Source organism: Mesoplodon densirostris, chromosome 3, assembly GCF_025265405.1.
Source record: "Mesoplodon densirostris isolate mMesDen1 chromosome 3, mMesDen1 primary haplotype, whole genome shotgun sequence".
Lineage (NCBI taxonomy): Eukaryota > Metazoa > Chordata > Mammalia > Artiodactyla > Ziphiidae > Mesoplodon > Mesoplodon densirostris.
Window position 1 is genome coordinate 122,410,075 of NC_082663.1, and position 15,756 is coordinate 122,425,830.

The following is a 15,756-nucleotide window of genomic DNA, read 5'->3' on the forward strand; positions in this document are numbered from 1 at the left end:
TTCATTACATCCCATTTGTTTATTTTTGTTTTTATTTACATTACTATAAGAGGTGGATCAAAAAAGATCTTGCTGTAATTTATGTCAAAGATTGTTCTTCCTGTGTTTTCCTCTAAGAGTTTTATACTGTCCAGTCTTACATTTAGGTCTCTAATCTATTTTGAGTGTATTTTTGTGTATGGTGTTAGGGAGTGTTCTAATTTCATTCTTTTACATGTAGCAGTCCAGTTTTCCCAGCACCACTTATTAAAGAGACTGTCTTTTCTCAATTGCATATTGTTGCCTCCTTTGTCATAGATTAGTTGACCATATGTGCGTGGGTTTATCTCTGGGCTTTCTATCTTGTTCCATTGATCTATGTTTCTGTTTTTGTGCCAGTACCATATTGTCTTGATTGCTGTAGCTTTGTAGTATAGTCTGAAGTCAGGGAGTCTGATTCCTCCAGCTCTGTTTCTTTCCCTCAAGACTGCTTTGGTTATTCGGGGTCTTTTGTGTCTCCATACACATTTTAAGATATTTTATTCTAGTTCTGTAAAAAATGCCATTGGTAGTTTGATAGCGATTGCATTGAATCTGTAGATTGCTTTGGGTAGTATAGTCATTTACACATTATTGATTGTTCCAATCTGAGAACATGGTATATCTCTCCATCTGTTGGTGTCATCTTTAATTTCTTTCATCAGTATCTTATAGTTTTCTGCATGCAGGTCTTTTGTCTCCCTAGGTAGCTTTATTCCTAGGTATTTTATTCTTTTTGTTGCAATGGTAAATGGGAGTGTTTCCTTAATTTCTCTTTCAGGTTTTTGATCATTAGTGTATAAAATGCAAGAGATTTCTGTGCATTAATTTTGCATCCTGCAACTTTACCAAATTCATTGATTAGCTCTAGTAGTTTTCTGGTGGCATCTTTAGGATTCTCTATGCATAGTACCATGTCATCTGCAAACAGTGACAGTTTTACTTCTTTTCCAATTTGTATTCCTTTTATTTCTTTTTCTTCTCTGATTGCCATGGCTAGGGCTTCCAAAACTATGTTGAATAATAGTGGTGAGAGTGGACATCCTTGTGTTGTTCCTGATCTTAGAGGAAATGCTTTCAGTTTTTCACCATTGAGAATGATGTTTGCTGTGGGTTTGTCGTATATGGCCTTTATTATGTTGAGGTAGGTTCCCTCTATGCCCACTTTCTGGAGAGTTTTTATCATAAATGGGTGTTGAATTTTGTAAAAAGCTTTTTCTGTATCTATTGAGGTAATCGAATGGTTTTTATTCTTCATTTTCTTAATATGGTGTATCACATTGATTAATTTGCATATATTAAAGAATCCTTGAATCCCTGGGATAAATCCCACTAGATCATAGTGTATGATCCTTTTAATGTGCTGTTGGATTCTGTTTGCTAGTATTTTGTTGAGGATTTTTGCACCTATATTCATCAGTGATATTGGTCTATAATTTTCTTTTTTTGTAGTATCTTTGTCTGGTTTTGGTATCAGGGTGATGGTGGCCTCATAGAATGAGTTTGGGAGTTTTCCTTCCTCGGCAATTTTTTGGAAGAGTTTGAGGAGGATGGGTGTTAGCTCTTCTCTAAATGTTTGATAGAATTCACCTGTGAAGCCATCTGCTCCTGGACTTTTGTTTGTTGGAAGAATTTTAATCACAGTTTCAATTTCATTACTTGTGATTGGTCTGTTCATATTTTCTATTTCTTCCTGGTTCAGTCTTGGAAGCTTATACCTTTCCAAGAATTTGTCCATTTCTTCCAGGTTGTCCATTTTATTGGCATAGAGTTGCTTGTCGTAGTCTCTTAGGATGCTTTGTATTTCTGCGGTGTCTGTTGTAACTTCTCCTTTTTCATTTCTAATTTTATTGATTTGAGTCCTCTCCCTCTTTTTCTTGATGAGTCTGGCTAGTGGTTTATCAATTCTGTTTATCTTCTCCAAGAATCAGCTTTTAGTTTTATTGATCTTTGCTATTGTTTTCTTTGTTTCTATTTCATTTATTTCTGCTCTGATCTTTATGATTTCTTTCCTTCTACTAACTTTGGGATTTGTTTGTTCTTCTTTCTCAAATCCTTTAGGTGTAAGGTTAGATTGTTTATTTGAGATTTTTCTTGTTTCTTGAGGTAGGCTTGTATAGCTATAAACTTCCCTCTTAGAACTGCTTTTGTTGCATCCCATAGGTTTTGGATCATTGTGTTTTCACTGTAATTTGTCTCTAGGTATTTTTTGATTTCCTCTTTGATTTCTTCAGTGATCGCTTGGTTATTTAGTAACATATTGTTTAGCCTGTATGTGTTTCTGTTTTTTACAGGTTTTTTCCTGTAATTGATATCTACTGTTATAGTGTTGTGGTCAGAAAAGATGCTTGATATGATTTCAATTTTCTTAAATTTATTGGGGCTTGATTTGTGACCCAAGATGTCATCTATCCTGGATAATGTTCCATGCACACTTGAGAAGAAAGTGTAATCTGCTGTTTTTGGATGGATTGTCCTATAAATATCATTTAAATCTATCTCGTCTATTGTGTCATTTAAAGCAGCTGTTTCCTTATTTATTTTCATTTTGGATGATCTGTCCATTGGTGTAAGTGAGGTGTTAAAGTCTCCCACTATTATTGTGTTACTGTCGGTTTCCTCTTTTATAGCTGTTAGCAGTTGCCTTATGTATTGAGGTGATCCTATTTTGCGTGCATATATATTTATAATTGTTATATCTTCTTCTTGCATTGATCCCTTGATCATTATGTAGTGTCCTTCCTTGTCTCTTGTAACATTCTTTGTTTTAAAGTCTATTTTATCTGATATGAGTATTGCTACTCCAGCTTTCTTTTGATTTTCATTTGCATGGAATATCTTTTTCCATCCCCTCACTTTCAGTCTCTATGTGTTCCTAGGTCTGAAGTCGTTCTGTTGTAGATAGCATATATGTGGGTCTTGTTTTTGTCTCCATTCAGCAAGCCTGTGTCTTTTGGTTGGAGCATTTAATCCATTCACGTTTAAGGTAATTATCGATATGTATGTTCCTATGACCGTTTTCTTAATTGTCTTGGGTTTGTTTTTGTAGGTCCTTTTCTTCTCTTGTGTTTCTCACTTAGAGAAGTTCCTTTAGCATTTGTTGTAGAGCTGGTTTGGTGGTGCTGAATTCTCTTAGCTTTTGCTTTTCTGTAAAGCTTTTGATTTCTCCATCGAGTCTGATTGAGATCCTTGCTGGGTAGAGTAATCTTGGTTTTAGTTTCTTCCCTTTCATCACTTTAAGTATATCATGCCACTCCCTTCTGGCTTGTAGAGTTTCTGCTGAGAAATCAGCTGTTAACTTTATGGGAGTTCCCTTGTGTGTTATTTGTCGTTTTTCCCTGGCTGCTTTCAATAACTTTTCTTTGTGTTTAATTTTTCCAGTTTGATTACTATGTGTCTCGGTGTGTTTCTCCTTGGGTTTATCCTGTATGGGACTCTCTGCACTTCCTGGACTAGGGTGGCTATTTCCTTCCCCATGTTAGGGGAGTTTTCGACTATCATCTCTTCAAATATTTTCTCGGGTCCTTTCTCTCTCTCTTCTCCTTCTGGGTCCCCTATAATGCGAATGTTGTTGTGTTTAATGTTGTCCCAGAGGTCTCTTAAGCTGTCTTCATTTCTTTTCATTCTTTTTTCTTTATTCTGTTCTGCGGCAGTGAATTCCACCATTCTGTCTTCCAGGTCACTTCTCCGTTTTTCTGCCTCAGTTATTCTGCTATTGATTCCTTCTAGTGTAGTTTTCATTTCAGTTATTGTATTCTTCATCTCTGTTTGTTTCTTCTTTAATTCTTCTAGGTCTTTCTTAAACATTTGCATCTTCTCGATCTTTGCCTCCATTCTTTTTCCGAGGTCCTGGATCATTTTCACTATCATTATTCTGAATTCTTTTTCTGGAAAGTTGCCTATCTCCACTTCATTTAGTTGTTTTTCCTGGGTTTTGTTTTTTGTTTTGGGGGGTTTTTTTGCAGTACACGGGCTTCTCACTGTTGTGGCCTCTCCCGTTGCAGAGCACAGGCTCTGGACGTGCAGGCTCAGTGGCCATGGCTCACGGGCCTAGCCACTCTGCAGCATGTGGGATCTTCCTGGACCTGGGTGTGAACCCGTGTCCCCTGCATCGGCAGGTGGACTCTCAACCACTGCACCACGAGAGAAGACCTTTCCTGGGTTTTATCTTGTTCCTTCATCTGGTAGATAGCCCTGTGCCTTTTCATCTTGTCTGTCTTTCTGTGACTGTGGTTTTCATTCCACAGGGTGCAGGATTGTAGTTCTTCTTGCTTCTGCTGTCTGCCTTCTTGTGGATGCGGCTACCTAAGAGGCTTTTGCAAGTTTCCTGATGGTAGCAATCGGTAGTGGGTAGAGCTGGGTGTTGCTCTGGTGGGCAGAGCTCAGTTAAACTTCAATCCGCTTGACTTCTGATGGGTGGGGCTGGGTTCCCTCCCTGTTGGTTGTTGGCTCAAGGCAACCCAACACTGGAGCCTACCTGGGCTCTTCGGTGGGGCTAATGGCGGACTCTGGGAGGGCTCACACCAAGGAGTACTTCCCAGAAATTCTGCTGCCAGTGTCCTAGTCCCTATGGTGAGCTGCAGCCACCCACTGCCTCTGCAGGAGACGCTCCAGCACTAGCAGGTAGGTCTGGTTCAGTCTCCCTTGGGGTCACTGCTCATTCCTCTGTGTCCCGATGTGCACACTACTTTGTGTGTGCCCTCCAAGAGTTGAGTCTCTGTTTCCCCCAGTCCTGTCAAAGTCCTGCAATCAAATCCCACTAGCCTTCAAAGTCTGATTCTCTAGGAATTCCTCCTCCCATTGCCAGACCCCCAGGTTGGGAATCCTGACGTGGGGCTCAGAACCTTCACTCCAGTGGGTGGCCTTTTGTGGCATAAGTGTTCTCCAGTCTGTTGGTCACCCACCCAACAGTTATGGGATTTGATTTTACTGTGATTGCGCCCCTCCTACCATCCTTTGTCTTTGGATGTGGGGTTTCTTTTTTGGTGAGTTCCAGTGTCCTCCTGTCAGTGATTGTCCAGCAGCTAGTTGTGATTCTGGTGTTCTCACAAGAGGGAGTGAGAGCACGTCCTTCTACTCTGCCATCTTGGTTCAGGGCACATCAACTTTAATTTTGATACATTATAGTGTGTCATTAGGAGAGTAGGAGTACACAGGCAACTTTCCTAATCCCTTCCTCCAGAAGGTCCTTAGTGTCTCTGTCAGGAGTACAACAGTGGACCTGGGTCTTGTCTGATCCAGTGTGACATTTCTAAGACTACTTTCCCTTGTAACCACCACTTCCAGTCCACATCTCCTGTTTTTCTGAATTCACGTGGAATAGCTTACAGAGGAAATGCACTCATTTCACTGTATCCGCATGATACCTTTGTGTACATTGGACTGCTCCTCTAGCTCTGGTCAGTGTTACTAAGTCCACAATGGTCAAGTGACCTGGTTAGGAGATATGTACTGAGTTCTGAAGAAAATTGTCAAATATGTCTCTGCATCATATGCCAGGAAGCTTCTGTAAGTGAAGGGAGCATCGATAGGGAAGGATGGCAATTGGCAACAGTTTCTGAAAAAGGGGTAGCTTGGGAGGCTGTATTCAATTTAGTTTGGACATTAAATTAATTAAAATGGACGTGTTTAAGTTATGAACCTTGCCTCATCAGTGCTATAAAAACCCCTTTAGCCGGGCTGTAATTTGACTCTCCTCTCTGTAATGTTGTACAGTATTTCTATGGTTACAGAGCCTGAATAAGTGGAAGCTAAGCATTAGTTTGCTAAATGTGGTTCATGGAACAGTTCACAACTCCCAGACCTGCCAACTCCTGCTTGTTTAGTGTCCTGTTCACTCTTCTTGGGTAGCAGTTGGTTTGTTCCACAGAAAAATGTACAGTAACATTTGTCTCATGTCCAGGAACCACAAACTATGGCAGCTCTCCATGCTTCTTGGAGATGCAGAGGGGAAAAGGTCACACTAAGCAAAGTTTTTTGGTACATACACTTCCACAGGAAGAAATCATTAAAGGAGTGGGAGATGGCAAAGCAAGAAAAGAATTAAAGCTGGAGAGGTTTTGGATATTTGGAAAACCATACTTTGTTACTTTTCAGAAATTTGCTGTGATTGAACTCTGGAGTTTACAATTCTATGGCCCTAGAAATAAAATCATGCTCTTTAGGTTCTTTCTTGTTTGTTTCATATGACAAGACAGGCTTCATTATTGCCCAGGATCACCTGCAAACAAACAGCCATGCTGCCATTAGGAGCCAAACACTTATTGAACCAGGGCCCTATCCTCTCATCTTGCATTGTGTGTTAGGGGAACACACTGAGAGCAGTAGGTACCATCTGGATTTGTGTCCTTACTTGGGGATTAGGGCCTAAATCCTTAAGCCATTCATGATTATTTGGCCTCTTCCTACTAGGATGAAAGTGGGTTCTTTCCCAGTTAATAGAAAATGTATTGTGCCCACCTGTGACTCACTCCCCTTCCCAGCTGAAAGGCTGTGGGCCCTGCAGAAGGAACCTCTTTCTTCTCAGAGACTCTCCAGAAAGAGACAGTCTGGTGGCTGTCTCTACTATATCATTTAGACCTCTGAATTATAAAAAACAGAAAACCTGACCTCAACTAGCTTAAGGAAAAAGGGAATTTATTGGCTTACGTGACTAAAAAGGCATGGCAAGACGCAAGGGCTCAAACCATGTCACCCAGACCTGCTCTCTCTGCCTCTCTCACCTTGGCTGTGTCTGTCAGGCTCTCGTCTCACGCTTCACGCTGTGGCACCTAGAGCAGCAGTATAACCTCCCAGTGTAAGCACAGCAGGAGACAGTAGGTGTCTTTTCCCCTGTCCTGGAAAAGTCCTGGATTTCATGCTGCCCAGTCTTGGACCACCCTGAACCAGTCCCGGGGTCCAGAGACATCTCATTCCCCACCCCTGGAAGGGTGGGGCCTCCTCTGAGTAGGTGTGAGAAAAGGGTAGCAGCCCAGCTGAAAAGAGGAACGGGAGCTGGGAGGCACATCGCCAGAAGCTGGATTCCCCCTTCAATGCCCTGGGAGACTCTACTTCCAACCACCTGGCCAGCCAGAAGACGGAGGTCTTCTGGTTTGTGAAACAGTTTCAGCCTCTGCCTCGTACTCTTGCCTGCCTGTGTGCCGCTCAGAAAGACTGCAAGGATTATTTCTTCCTTTACATTACACATTTATCTGAAATACACACATTTGTTTGGAAGTCCACACAAGAGGAAACAAAGGAAGAAATAAATGATCAGGAGTTGATATCATTATGGTGGTTTTGTTGCACGTCTTGGTTTAGGGAAATTTAAAATAGTAAGTAATGGAATCAAGTCATAGTTTAGAAAATATAAAAACCACAATTCTACCACTCTAACCTCACCACTCTTTTCATTGTAGAGTATTTCCTTTCAGCCTTTGTTCAATTGAGTTTCTCACAAACTTTTAAATCTTTTTTTAATTTTTTTTGCTTGACATTACATGATAATTCAGGCATTTTCCATTTTGCTATATAGTTATCATTATCATGTAAATGCAACATGATATTCCATCAGGAATATACCATGATGAACTTAATCATTCTGTTATGGGCTGTTTAGGTTGTTCTTTTAAAATTTGTTCTGCTCAAAAAAAACACAAAAAATTGTTCTGCTGTTATCAAGAGCAGTGTATGTTGAACATTTGGGATGTGTGTAACTTTCTCATGCCTTATCTTATTTCCTGAGGATGGGTTGTGAGAAGTGGGATTACTGCTTCAAAGTGTATAAACCTTTTTAGGACTTGATACATATTGCCAAATTGCTTTTCAGATCTGTTGCATTTATCTCATCTGCCTCCAGCAGTTTCTTAGAGGATCAGTTTCATTGCATTTTTGCCAGCAGTAGATATTTGGATTTTTAAACATTTTTCTAATTTAATGAGGAAAAAATAGGTGTCCTTTTTTACTTTGGATTTCTTTGTTTAGTACGGAGGTTGAATGGTTTTATGTATGCTTGTTTTTTAGCTGTATTTTCTGCTCTGTTTTACCCATTGTCTTTTCTTCATTTTAGACCCCAAAACAGCTTCTGAAACAGAAACGGATATCTGTGCCGAGTGGGAGATAAAGACCATCACTAGTGCTTTGAAAACCTACCTAAGGTAGGGACTTTGCATTTGTGGGGCATGGTGCCAGCTTGTTATCATGCAATCAGGAAGAAAGTTTTATTTTCAGCCTCCAGAGAGCTGTTGGGTGGGTGTTTGAGATGTGGAAACAGCTTATGTGTGGCTGCAATTAGCTCAGCTGGTCAAACCGATTATAAATCATCCCTAGTTGATGGGTTGCCATTGTGCAGTGGTGCCATGAGTGATTTAGGAAGCTTTGCTCTTTCTGAGAAGCCACTATGACGATTAGCCTTTAACAGAACCTCAAATGTGGAATTCCTTGCAATCCCCGAATAATCTGCTAAAAAAACAAGGAATTGCATATCCTATTCTGTTGAGAATGCGTGATTACATACACGCAGGAGAGTGGGGGTCTAGTCTTAAACAAAGAGGAGAACTATAATCACGAATTGTATAAGCATTTGTACAGGTCTGTCAAGATTTAGTTGGCTTGAAAGCCACAGAAAAGGTATTGGTGATGCAGGTTTTATTGGCTGTTGGGGAATTGCTGGAAGGCTCTTGGAGTCAAGAGTGAGATGTCATGCAAGTGATGACTAAGAGTTGAATCAGGGGATCCGATGAGAATAAAATAAAATCTGAACCAAGAATCATGGATCGTCTGTTGAGAAGCTTATCAGTTAGACTATAAGTAAAAAAACCTCAAGTTTACAGTTAAACATATTCATAAAACATATTCATATCCCAAATACTACCATTGTAGTTTACACAAAACCAAATGGTAGAGGTTTGTATTTGGTACTTATTTGTGCATGTTGATATTGATTAGCTAATGGACAATAAGTATAAAATATAAATATATTTTAAATAGCAGATAAAATTTGATTGTATCATGCCTAATATTAAGGGTTCTAGCCCTTTGGCATTCTGGAGCAACACTCCATAGTGAATTTGCCACAAAAACACCTACAAAAGTCTTGCATAGTGTATCCAGATGAAGTGACTAAGATGCCAGGAAGAGAAGAGTATAAGAGCAGGTGATCGCAAATGTTGGGTTAGTTGCCTGTTTCTCAGACACATCTTAAAATGCTCTTGTGGAGGGCGAGTCACTGACTGAAAAGGAAATCTCTCAGTTTATGCTAGACTTTTGCATTAGCACTTTTCTGGTTGTGACTCTATGAGACATAAGTTGTATCCATTCCCTTAAAAAGTAGAAAGAATGAACATTTCAGGTGAAATCTCAGGACCCTTTCAGAAGGGAAACTAAGTTGGCTAAACTGAGTTGCTGTTGTTTGCCTGTGATCTTTGTCTTTGAGAAATGTAATACAGTCTGGCCGCCTCTAGGCTGCTAGGTAGCGAGAATAGGATTGTTTTCATTAAGCTGACGAGTGTGTATCCTTTTATTTCAGAATGCTTCCAGGACCACTCATGATGTACCAGTTTCAAAGAAGTTTCATCAAAGCAGCAAGTAAGTTTTCTTTTCACCACAGTTTTAAGGGGAAAGGAATAGATTTTTCTATTTCAGAGAACAGTCAGTGTCCCAAAATAAGTATTACCTAATCCCTCGTATTCTGCATGTAAACTACCCACATAAACACTCATGAGACTGTCACAGAATAAAAGCGAAACCAAGTCAGATTGCTGAGGGCCTTGTTAGCACGTTGAATTTACAGTTGAGGGGAGAAACTTCAGGAGTGAGTTTGGGGGTGACGGAGAGGTGAGAAAAGCAAGTTTGCCTTTCTAATTTTGATTATTGGAGTTCTAACTCCTTGGATTTTTTCCAGCCCTGGAGTAGCATTTTTCGGAATGAATCAGACTCTGCCCATTACCTAAATTGAGCATTGGACGTATTTCCCTGAATCTGGCACCATTTATATAATTTCCCAGTCCTCTTTCCATCATGGCTTGCATTTATAGCTTCTGATCATTCTTCAGCTATATCATCTAAGCCCTGAGCATCATATTACTGGTATTAAAATACATAGGGTTTAGGTGCAAGCCACCCTAAGTATACTGGACTCTGTCTATGTGGGGCAGGCCACCTGTAAGGGGCAGTAAGATTCTCTATCAGATTTAAGTCTGGCATGAATCCCCATCCTGCTATTATGTGCATAGCCTGTGCCTCTCCCTGTTTCCTTTAAGCCGTCAGAGTTTGTTTACCCTGGTAGCTACTACTGGCCTAATTTAGGAGTACCTCTGTTATGGTGGCCTTATCCACACATAGCTGTCCCCGTAAAGCAGGAGAAAGACCTGGGAGAAAGCTGGAAGTGAAGATGCTGTTTATGTGATTTCTTTCTCTGAGAAATTCCAAACCCATAGCAACCATTCTCTAATTAAACCTCACCTCAGTCCTATAAATAGGTGTGATGAGTGCCGTCAATGTATTTCCCAGAGAAACGGAGCCACGTACCCAAGTTCAACCAAGAGAACGTGACAGCCCATGATTTAGAGTATAGGTTGGCAGAAACATTTCCTCACTTTATCTGCCATTCCTTGCTTCTCCCGGCTGGTTGTCACACGTGACTTGAGCATGACTGGATATTTCCCTTGAAGTCTTTGATGCTGTCTCGAGGTGTTAGTTTGATATTTGAGACCCTTGCAAGGCTGTTCACGTACAATTTGCTTATCCCTTGACGAGTGCATAAAGTTCCTTCCTTCCTTGAAACGAAGCTGCCACTCTGTATAGCCAGCTGCTCCCGAGTTTGTTCCTGCTCCAAGTATGCAGTTGACTGGCTCCATTTCATCACATTATCATTTTGGCGTGAACTTTTTGACGGTCATTTTTTTTTCATAGTTGCTCGTTCACGTGTTTATTTAACAAACATTTATTGGGCACCAGCCACATACCTATCACCGTGTTAAGCACTGGCTAGAAGGGAAAATGGAGGCCCAGAAGTGTTAACTGACTTGCTAGAAGTCCCTTGCTGAGAACCTCAACTTTTTGATGCCTGTTGGTCTCAGAAGGTAATTTCTGATTTTTTTAAGTGAGATCAGTCATGTTTCTTAATGAACTCTGTTACGGAAAGCAGCATTAAAAGCACTTTTAGATCTAGTCAGTCTAGTCACAAGTACACCGAACAGGATCTTATACCTCTGAGAAATCCTCAGTCTCTTGTTCCCAATATTTGGTTTCCTCTTATTTTTGTCTTGTAAACTGAGTTAACTGTGACCCTGATCCAGTATCGCCTCCCTCCTTCCTTCACAGAGCTGGAGAACCAGGAGTCACGGGTCTCTGAAATCCACAGCCTTGTTCATCGGCTCCCAGAGAAAAACAGGCAGATGTTACAGCTGCTCATGAACCACTTGGCAAAGTAGGTTTAAGACTGATTGCTGGCCTTTCTCTCAGCCCTAGAAAGTTCTTATCTTAGCACTAAAGCTGGTCTCAGTTCTGCTTATGTTTCCTTCTCCCACTGTTGCATCAGGTATGCTGGAGGCTCAGGAAAGAAATGTGGGAAATATTAACTGCAGTGGGTAACAGCAGCACATGGCAGATGGGCTTTGCAGTGGAGGCTGGGGAGGTGCCCATGCCACCAGGCCACCAGGCAGAGTTTGCAGGGGGGTTTGTGTTCTTGTGATGATCAAGGCCAGTAGGAGTGTGTCCTCCATGATACCAGATCACCAAACAGATTTTTCAGGAGTTACATGTTCTTGTGATGATTAAGAGCAAACAGGAATATGTTACAAGTTTACAGACCTTGGATTTGGAATAAAGAGGCCTGGCTTCTGGAGTTGATTCTGTTCTTAACAAGCCACTTAACTAGCCCTGGACAAGCCACTGACCCCTCGATTCCTTAGTTTCTTCATCTGTCAGATATGGGTAGTAGGCTCCCCCTTCTCTATAATGTCATTGATTTTAAATGTTACGTGTATTAAAGCCTTTGAAGAAGTATAAAGAATAGAGGAGAATCAAAGAAAGTCAGTGGGGGCCTGATTTTCCTGCTAGGGATATTTATACTCTTGGAATGGTTTGGATTTTTTGTGTATTTACTGTTGCCTGAGCTGCTTTGGATTGGCCTTGCTGATACCCCTTGCTGTATCAGGCACTACATGTGTGTATGTTCTAACCTTCTCTTAACTTTGATGGATGTTCTTTATTGGAGACTAGCGCATAAGAAAAGACAGACTATAACAGTTAACCTAAATTGTTAAACTCTACATGCTGTGGAACTGGCGTGTTATAATTTCAGCTCTTACCCACACTTTGTTCTGGCATTAAGTCATGTCTTTGGGATTATTTGATACTCTGCCGAGGGAGATTATGATTTGTTTTCATGTTTCTGCCAATCACTTGATATTTTGGAGAGAGAGTATAGATGTTACCATAAAGATTTCCATAGGTCTTAATGATGAAGGAGCAAGAGTTTTGCATGCTGGTGAGAAGCAGTTAGGCTGAGTAAAGGGTTGCTCCATTCCAGGTCACATATTTTTTCTTGCCATGCCATCTCTGAACTGCATGTTTAGAAACAATTAAGTGTAGCTGAGAACATGCAAATTTTCAAGGAGTATATGCACCTCCCCCCCAAATGTCAAAGAATCCTGATGAGTGTGTTTAAAATAATGGGAACTGGGCTTTAAAAAGTAACTCCAGATGCTCTGAAATGACGGTGTGGTGCCTAGTCCACACAAACCCAGTCAGGCATTTGTGAAACAGGAAAGCTGGCTTAGATCTTAGTTGCACTCTTGAAGGGCCTGCACCAAAACAGAGGAAGTTCCAGGTACATCTTCCAGCCAAGCATGTGTGGCGATGCTCCTGACTGTTTAATGGCCACTGGGTCTTAGTGAGGCCTCCATGGCTTCTGGGAGCAGCTAGAGAAGGAATAGGAAGCAGCTGAGGGCAGTCGGGCTGTTCAGGCTGTGCAGTGTGATGAGAGCTTAATTGGACTGAGAGAGAACAAGAGTCATTGGTGATCCAGTAAAGCCAGAACTGAATCTTCCCATTTTAAAAATGCCCTGAGGGGCCTCCCTGGTGGCGCAAGTGGTTGAGAGTCCGCCTGCCGATGCAGGGGGTGCGGGTTCGTGCCCCGGTCTGGGGGGATCCCATGTGCCGCGGAGCGGCTGGGCCCGTGAGCCATGGCCGCTGGGCCTGCGCGTCCGGAGCCTGCGCGTCCGGAGCCTGTGCTCCGCAACGGGGGAGGCCACAACAGTGAGAGGCCCGCATACCGCAAAAAGGAAAAAAAAAAAAAAAAAGCCCTGAGGATTGTTAGGCATCCTAAAGAAAAAGAAATAGAAATAAAAAATCCAAAACCCTTAAGGTGGGTATTGGACCAATGAACCTGTTCATCTCCTGGTGGATGCTTCACTTTCTCCCTCTGGTTCCACCCTCTTCTCTCCCAACCCCATGAAGTTCAGTCTTTGTCCCTAAGCCAAAGAGAAGTACAGCTGGAATGTGCATGTTAAAGCTGTGGCCTTGACTTTTTGCCTTCTAAAGAATTTAAACCAATTTTGTTGCTGGAGTATTTATTTTATAGCATTTCTGGAGCATTGTGTGTTATCTTTGATACTTACCAGTGATTTTCTTTGGTTCTGTGAGGTTAAGTGACATTTCTTTGTTCATGTGATCATTAAGAAGTCTACATATAGACAAGCTCTCATGGCTGTAATGTGAGTTGGTTGTGATGGTAGAACACACAGACCCCTGTTATCAGCGTGCTGTGTTCTTGGTCTCTGGAGCCTCTAGATTTAAAATGTCCTGGAGGAGATGAGTATAAATGAGCACTGCTGAATCCAGTAAGGAGTATTTACTTCAGTTTGAAAAAATGTTTTGGCACCCAGAGGAGTTCTGAGATTCTACGTAAACTCTCTATTCTCATTTACAGCACTGTCCTATTTTAAAATCGAACAGGAAGAGAAAGTTAACTTGGGACAAGGGGTTTGTCTGTTTCATTCCTGTTTTCTCAGGTTCAGACTTACCCAAGGATATGCCTGAGCTATTGTTCCTCTGGTCTACTTACTTAATGGTCAGCTTCCTTCCTAAGTTTTGGTTTCAGGGTTGGTTCTACTGGAAAACCTGGTGTTTACTTCTCTCATTACTTACTGTGTTTGCCCTGTACATCCCAGGCATCTGGTTCAAAGGGAAGATATTTTGTGTATTTTTTAAAGTACTCTTTTAAAACACTTTACAAAATTGATTTCCTTTAGCTGTGGAGGAAGAGTTAAGACATTTTATATCTAATCCCAAGTAGAAATGCATTCAGAGGGGAAAGAATAAAAACTCCAGACCTCCACGCAAATGATTACCAGGGTACATCCAAATCACAGAGCTCTTGGATTTGTTTCAGACCTCAGAGGGAACATAAAAATTATAGGCAGCTCTGCACATATTTTTGTTGTCCCAGCTTAAATCTACTATGAAAATTAGATGCTTTCTATTTGGAACCTGGAATCTAGTATACTGTCTGGAGTCATGTGCCTCAAAGGATGGTTACACTCACCTGGGGTGCTTGTTTGCATTGACATTTACATTGCTGGGCCCCCGCCTTGATCTGCTGAATTGGACTCTGCCTGGGACTCTGCATTTTTAATTTACTTCCCAGGCAAACCGTCTTTTGAGAACCACTGGCCTAGAGAATGGGCCATCTGCAGGGATTCTCTAGGAGGGAGAAATGGTATTGAGAGGAATGGATTGGAATTTAGGAGGTTATTAGAAATAGGGAAGAAGAAACTCAAAGCAGTGAGTTCAAAAAAGATTTTATTTGCAAAATTAAATTACTTTAAAAAATCTCTTGTGATTTCCCATGTCTCTACAATTATTCGCCTTTCATTAAATTGAGTGTTCAGCAAATGACTTTGTTTTAAAATCACACACAAAGCATTTTTAATAATAAAGAAAATTGCCCCCAGCTGGCTTTGGGACCTTGTGGAAATCATTCAACATCTCTGAACCTGGTTTTGTGCCTTCCCTTCCAATCACGTGAGCCTGTGTTATCATCAGATAGAAAGGGGGCAAAAAAAGAAAAAAATTCCCCATCTTATAATTGTAGAAGGAAATAAGGGTAGATGAGTAATAAAGACTAATTTCGTGGTAGCTCCCCAATGTTTGCATACTATTATGACTCCAAGTACGTTGTATATCCCCACACATACCATTCACAGTGGCTCATTGGAACTTTATTACAGTGTTTATGCTGCATGGGAGGATTTCAAAGAGCTCTTCACACATCCGGAATGGCTATTAACAATACCTTTTCACAGCTGGTTTTCCCGAAACACTTACTGAGAAATAAATCTTAGTCTCTTTTCTTTTTTGAAGCAACTACTCCTTTGTTGCCTGGTGTTGTCAGGAAGCCAGAGCCCTTTTCTTGCTTCTCCAAAGAAGAATTGTATCATTTTAGAAGCTTTGGGCTGCAAGAAACAGAAAATCCAATTCATAGTGGCTTAAACAATAAGGGAATCTGTTGTGTCATTACACAAAATCAGTCCTGAGGGTTGGTTAATTTCTTGGCTCATGAAGTACTTGTGTTATTTCCACGGTCCTGCTCACAGCCAGCTTCACTGTGTTGGCTAACTCCTTTCAGGATCATAAGATGTTGTGTTGCATATCTGCACATGAGCGGTTGTCCAGGGCAGAAAGGTATTACAGTTGATCCCTAAGCAGCATGGGTTTGCACTGTGGGTGTCCACTTATACATGGTGTTTTTTTTTT

At 41.1% G+C, this 15,756-nt stretch overlaps 1 protein-coding gene across 3 annotated transcripts in view; it reads left to right on the forward strand.

Annotated features, from left to right (window-relative positions):
- Window positions 1–15,756, forward strand: part of ARHGAP26 (Rho GTPase activating protein 26) — a 494,532-nt gene that overhangs the window by 300,784 nt on the left and 177,992 nt on the right. For all 3 annotated transcript variants that reach the window (XM_060093555.1, XM_060093556.1, XM_060093557.1), the window contains 3 exons: window positions 8,066–8,153; window positions 9,524–9,582; window positions 11,320–11,425. In XM_060093555.1, coding sequence (XP_059949538.1) covers window positions 8,066–8,153; window positions 9,524–9,582; window positions 11,320–11,425 — 253 coding nt within the window. The remainder of the gene's footprint in view (window positions 1–8,065; window positions 8,154–9,523; window positions 9,583–11,319; window positions 11,426–15,756) is intronic.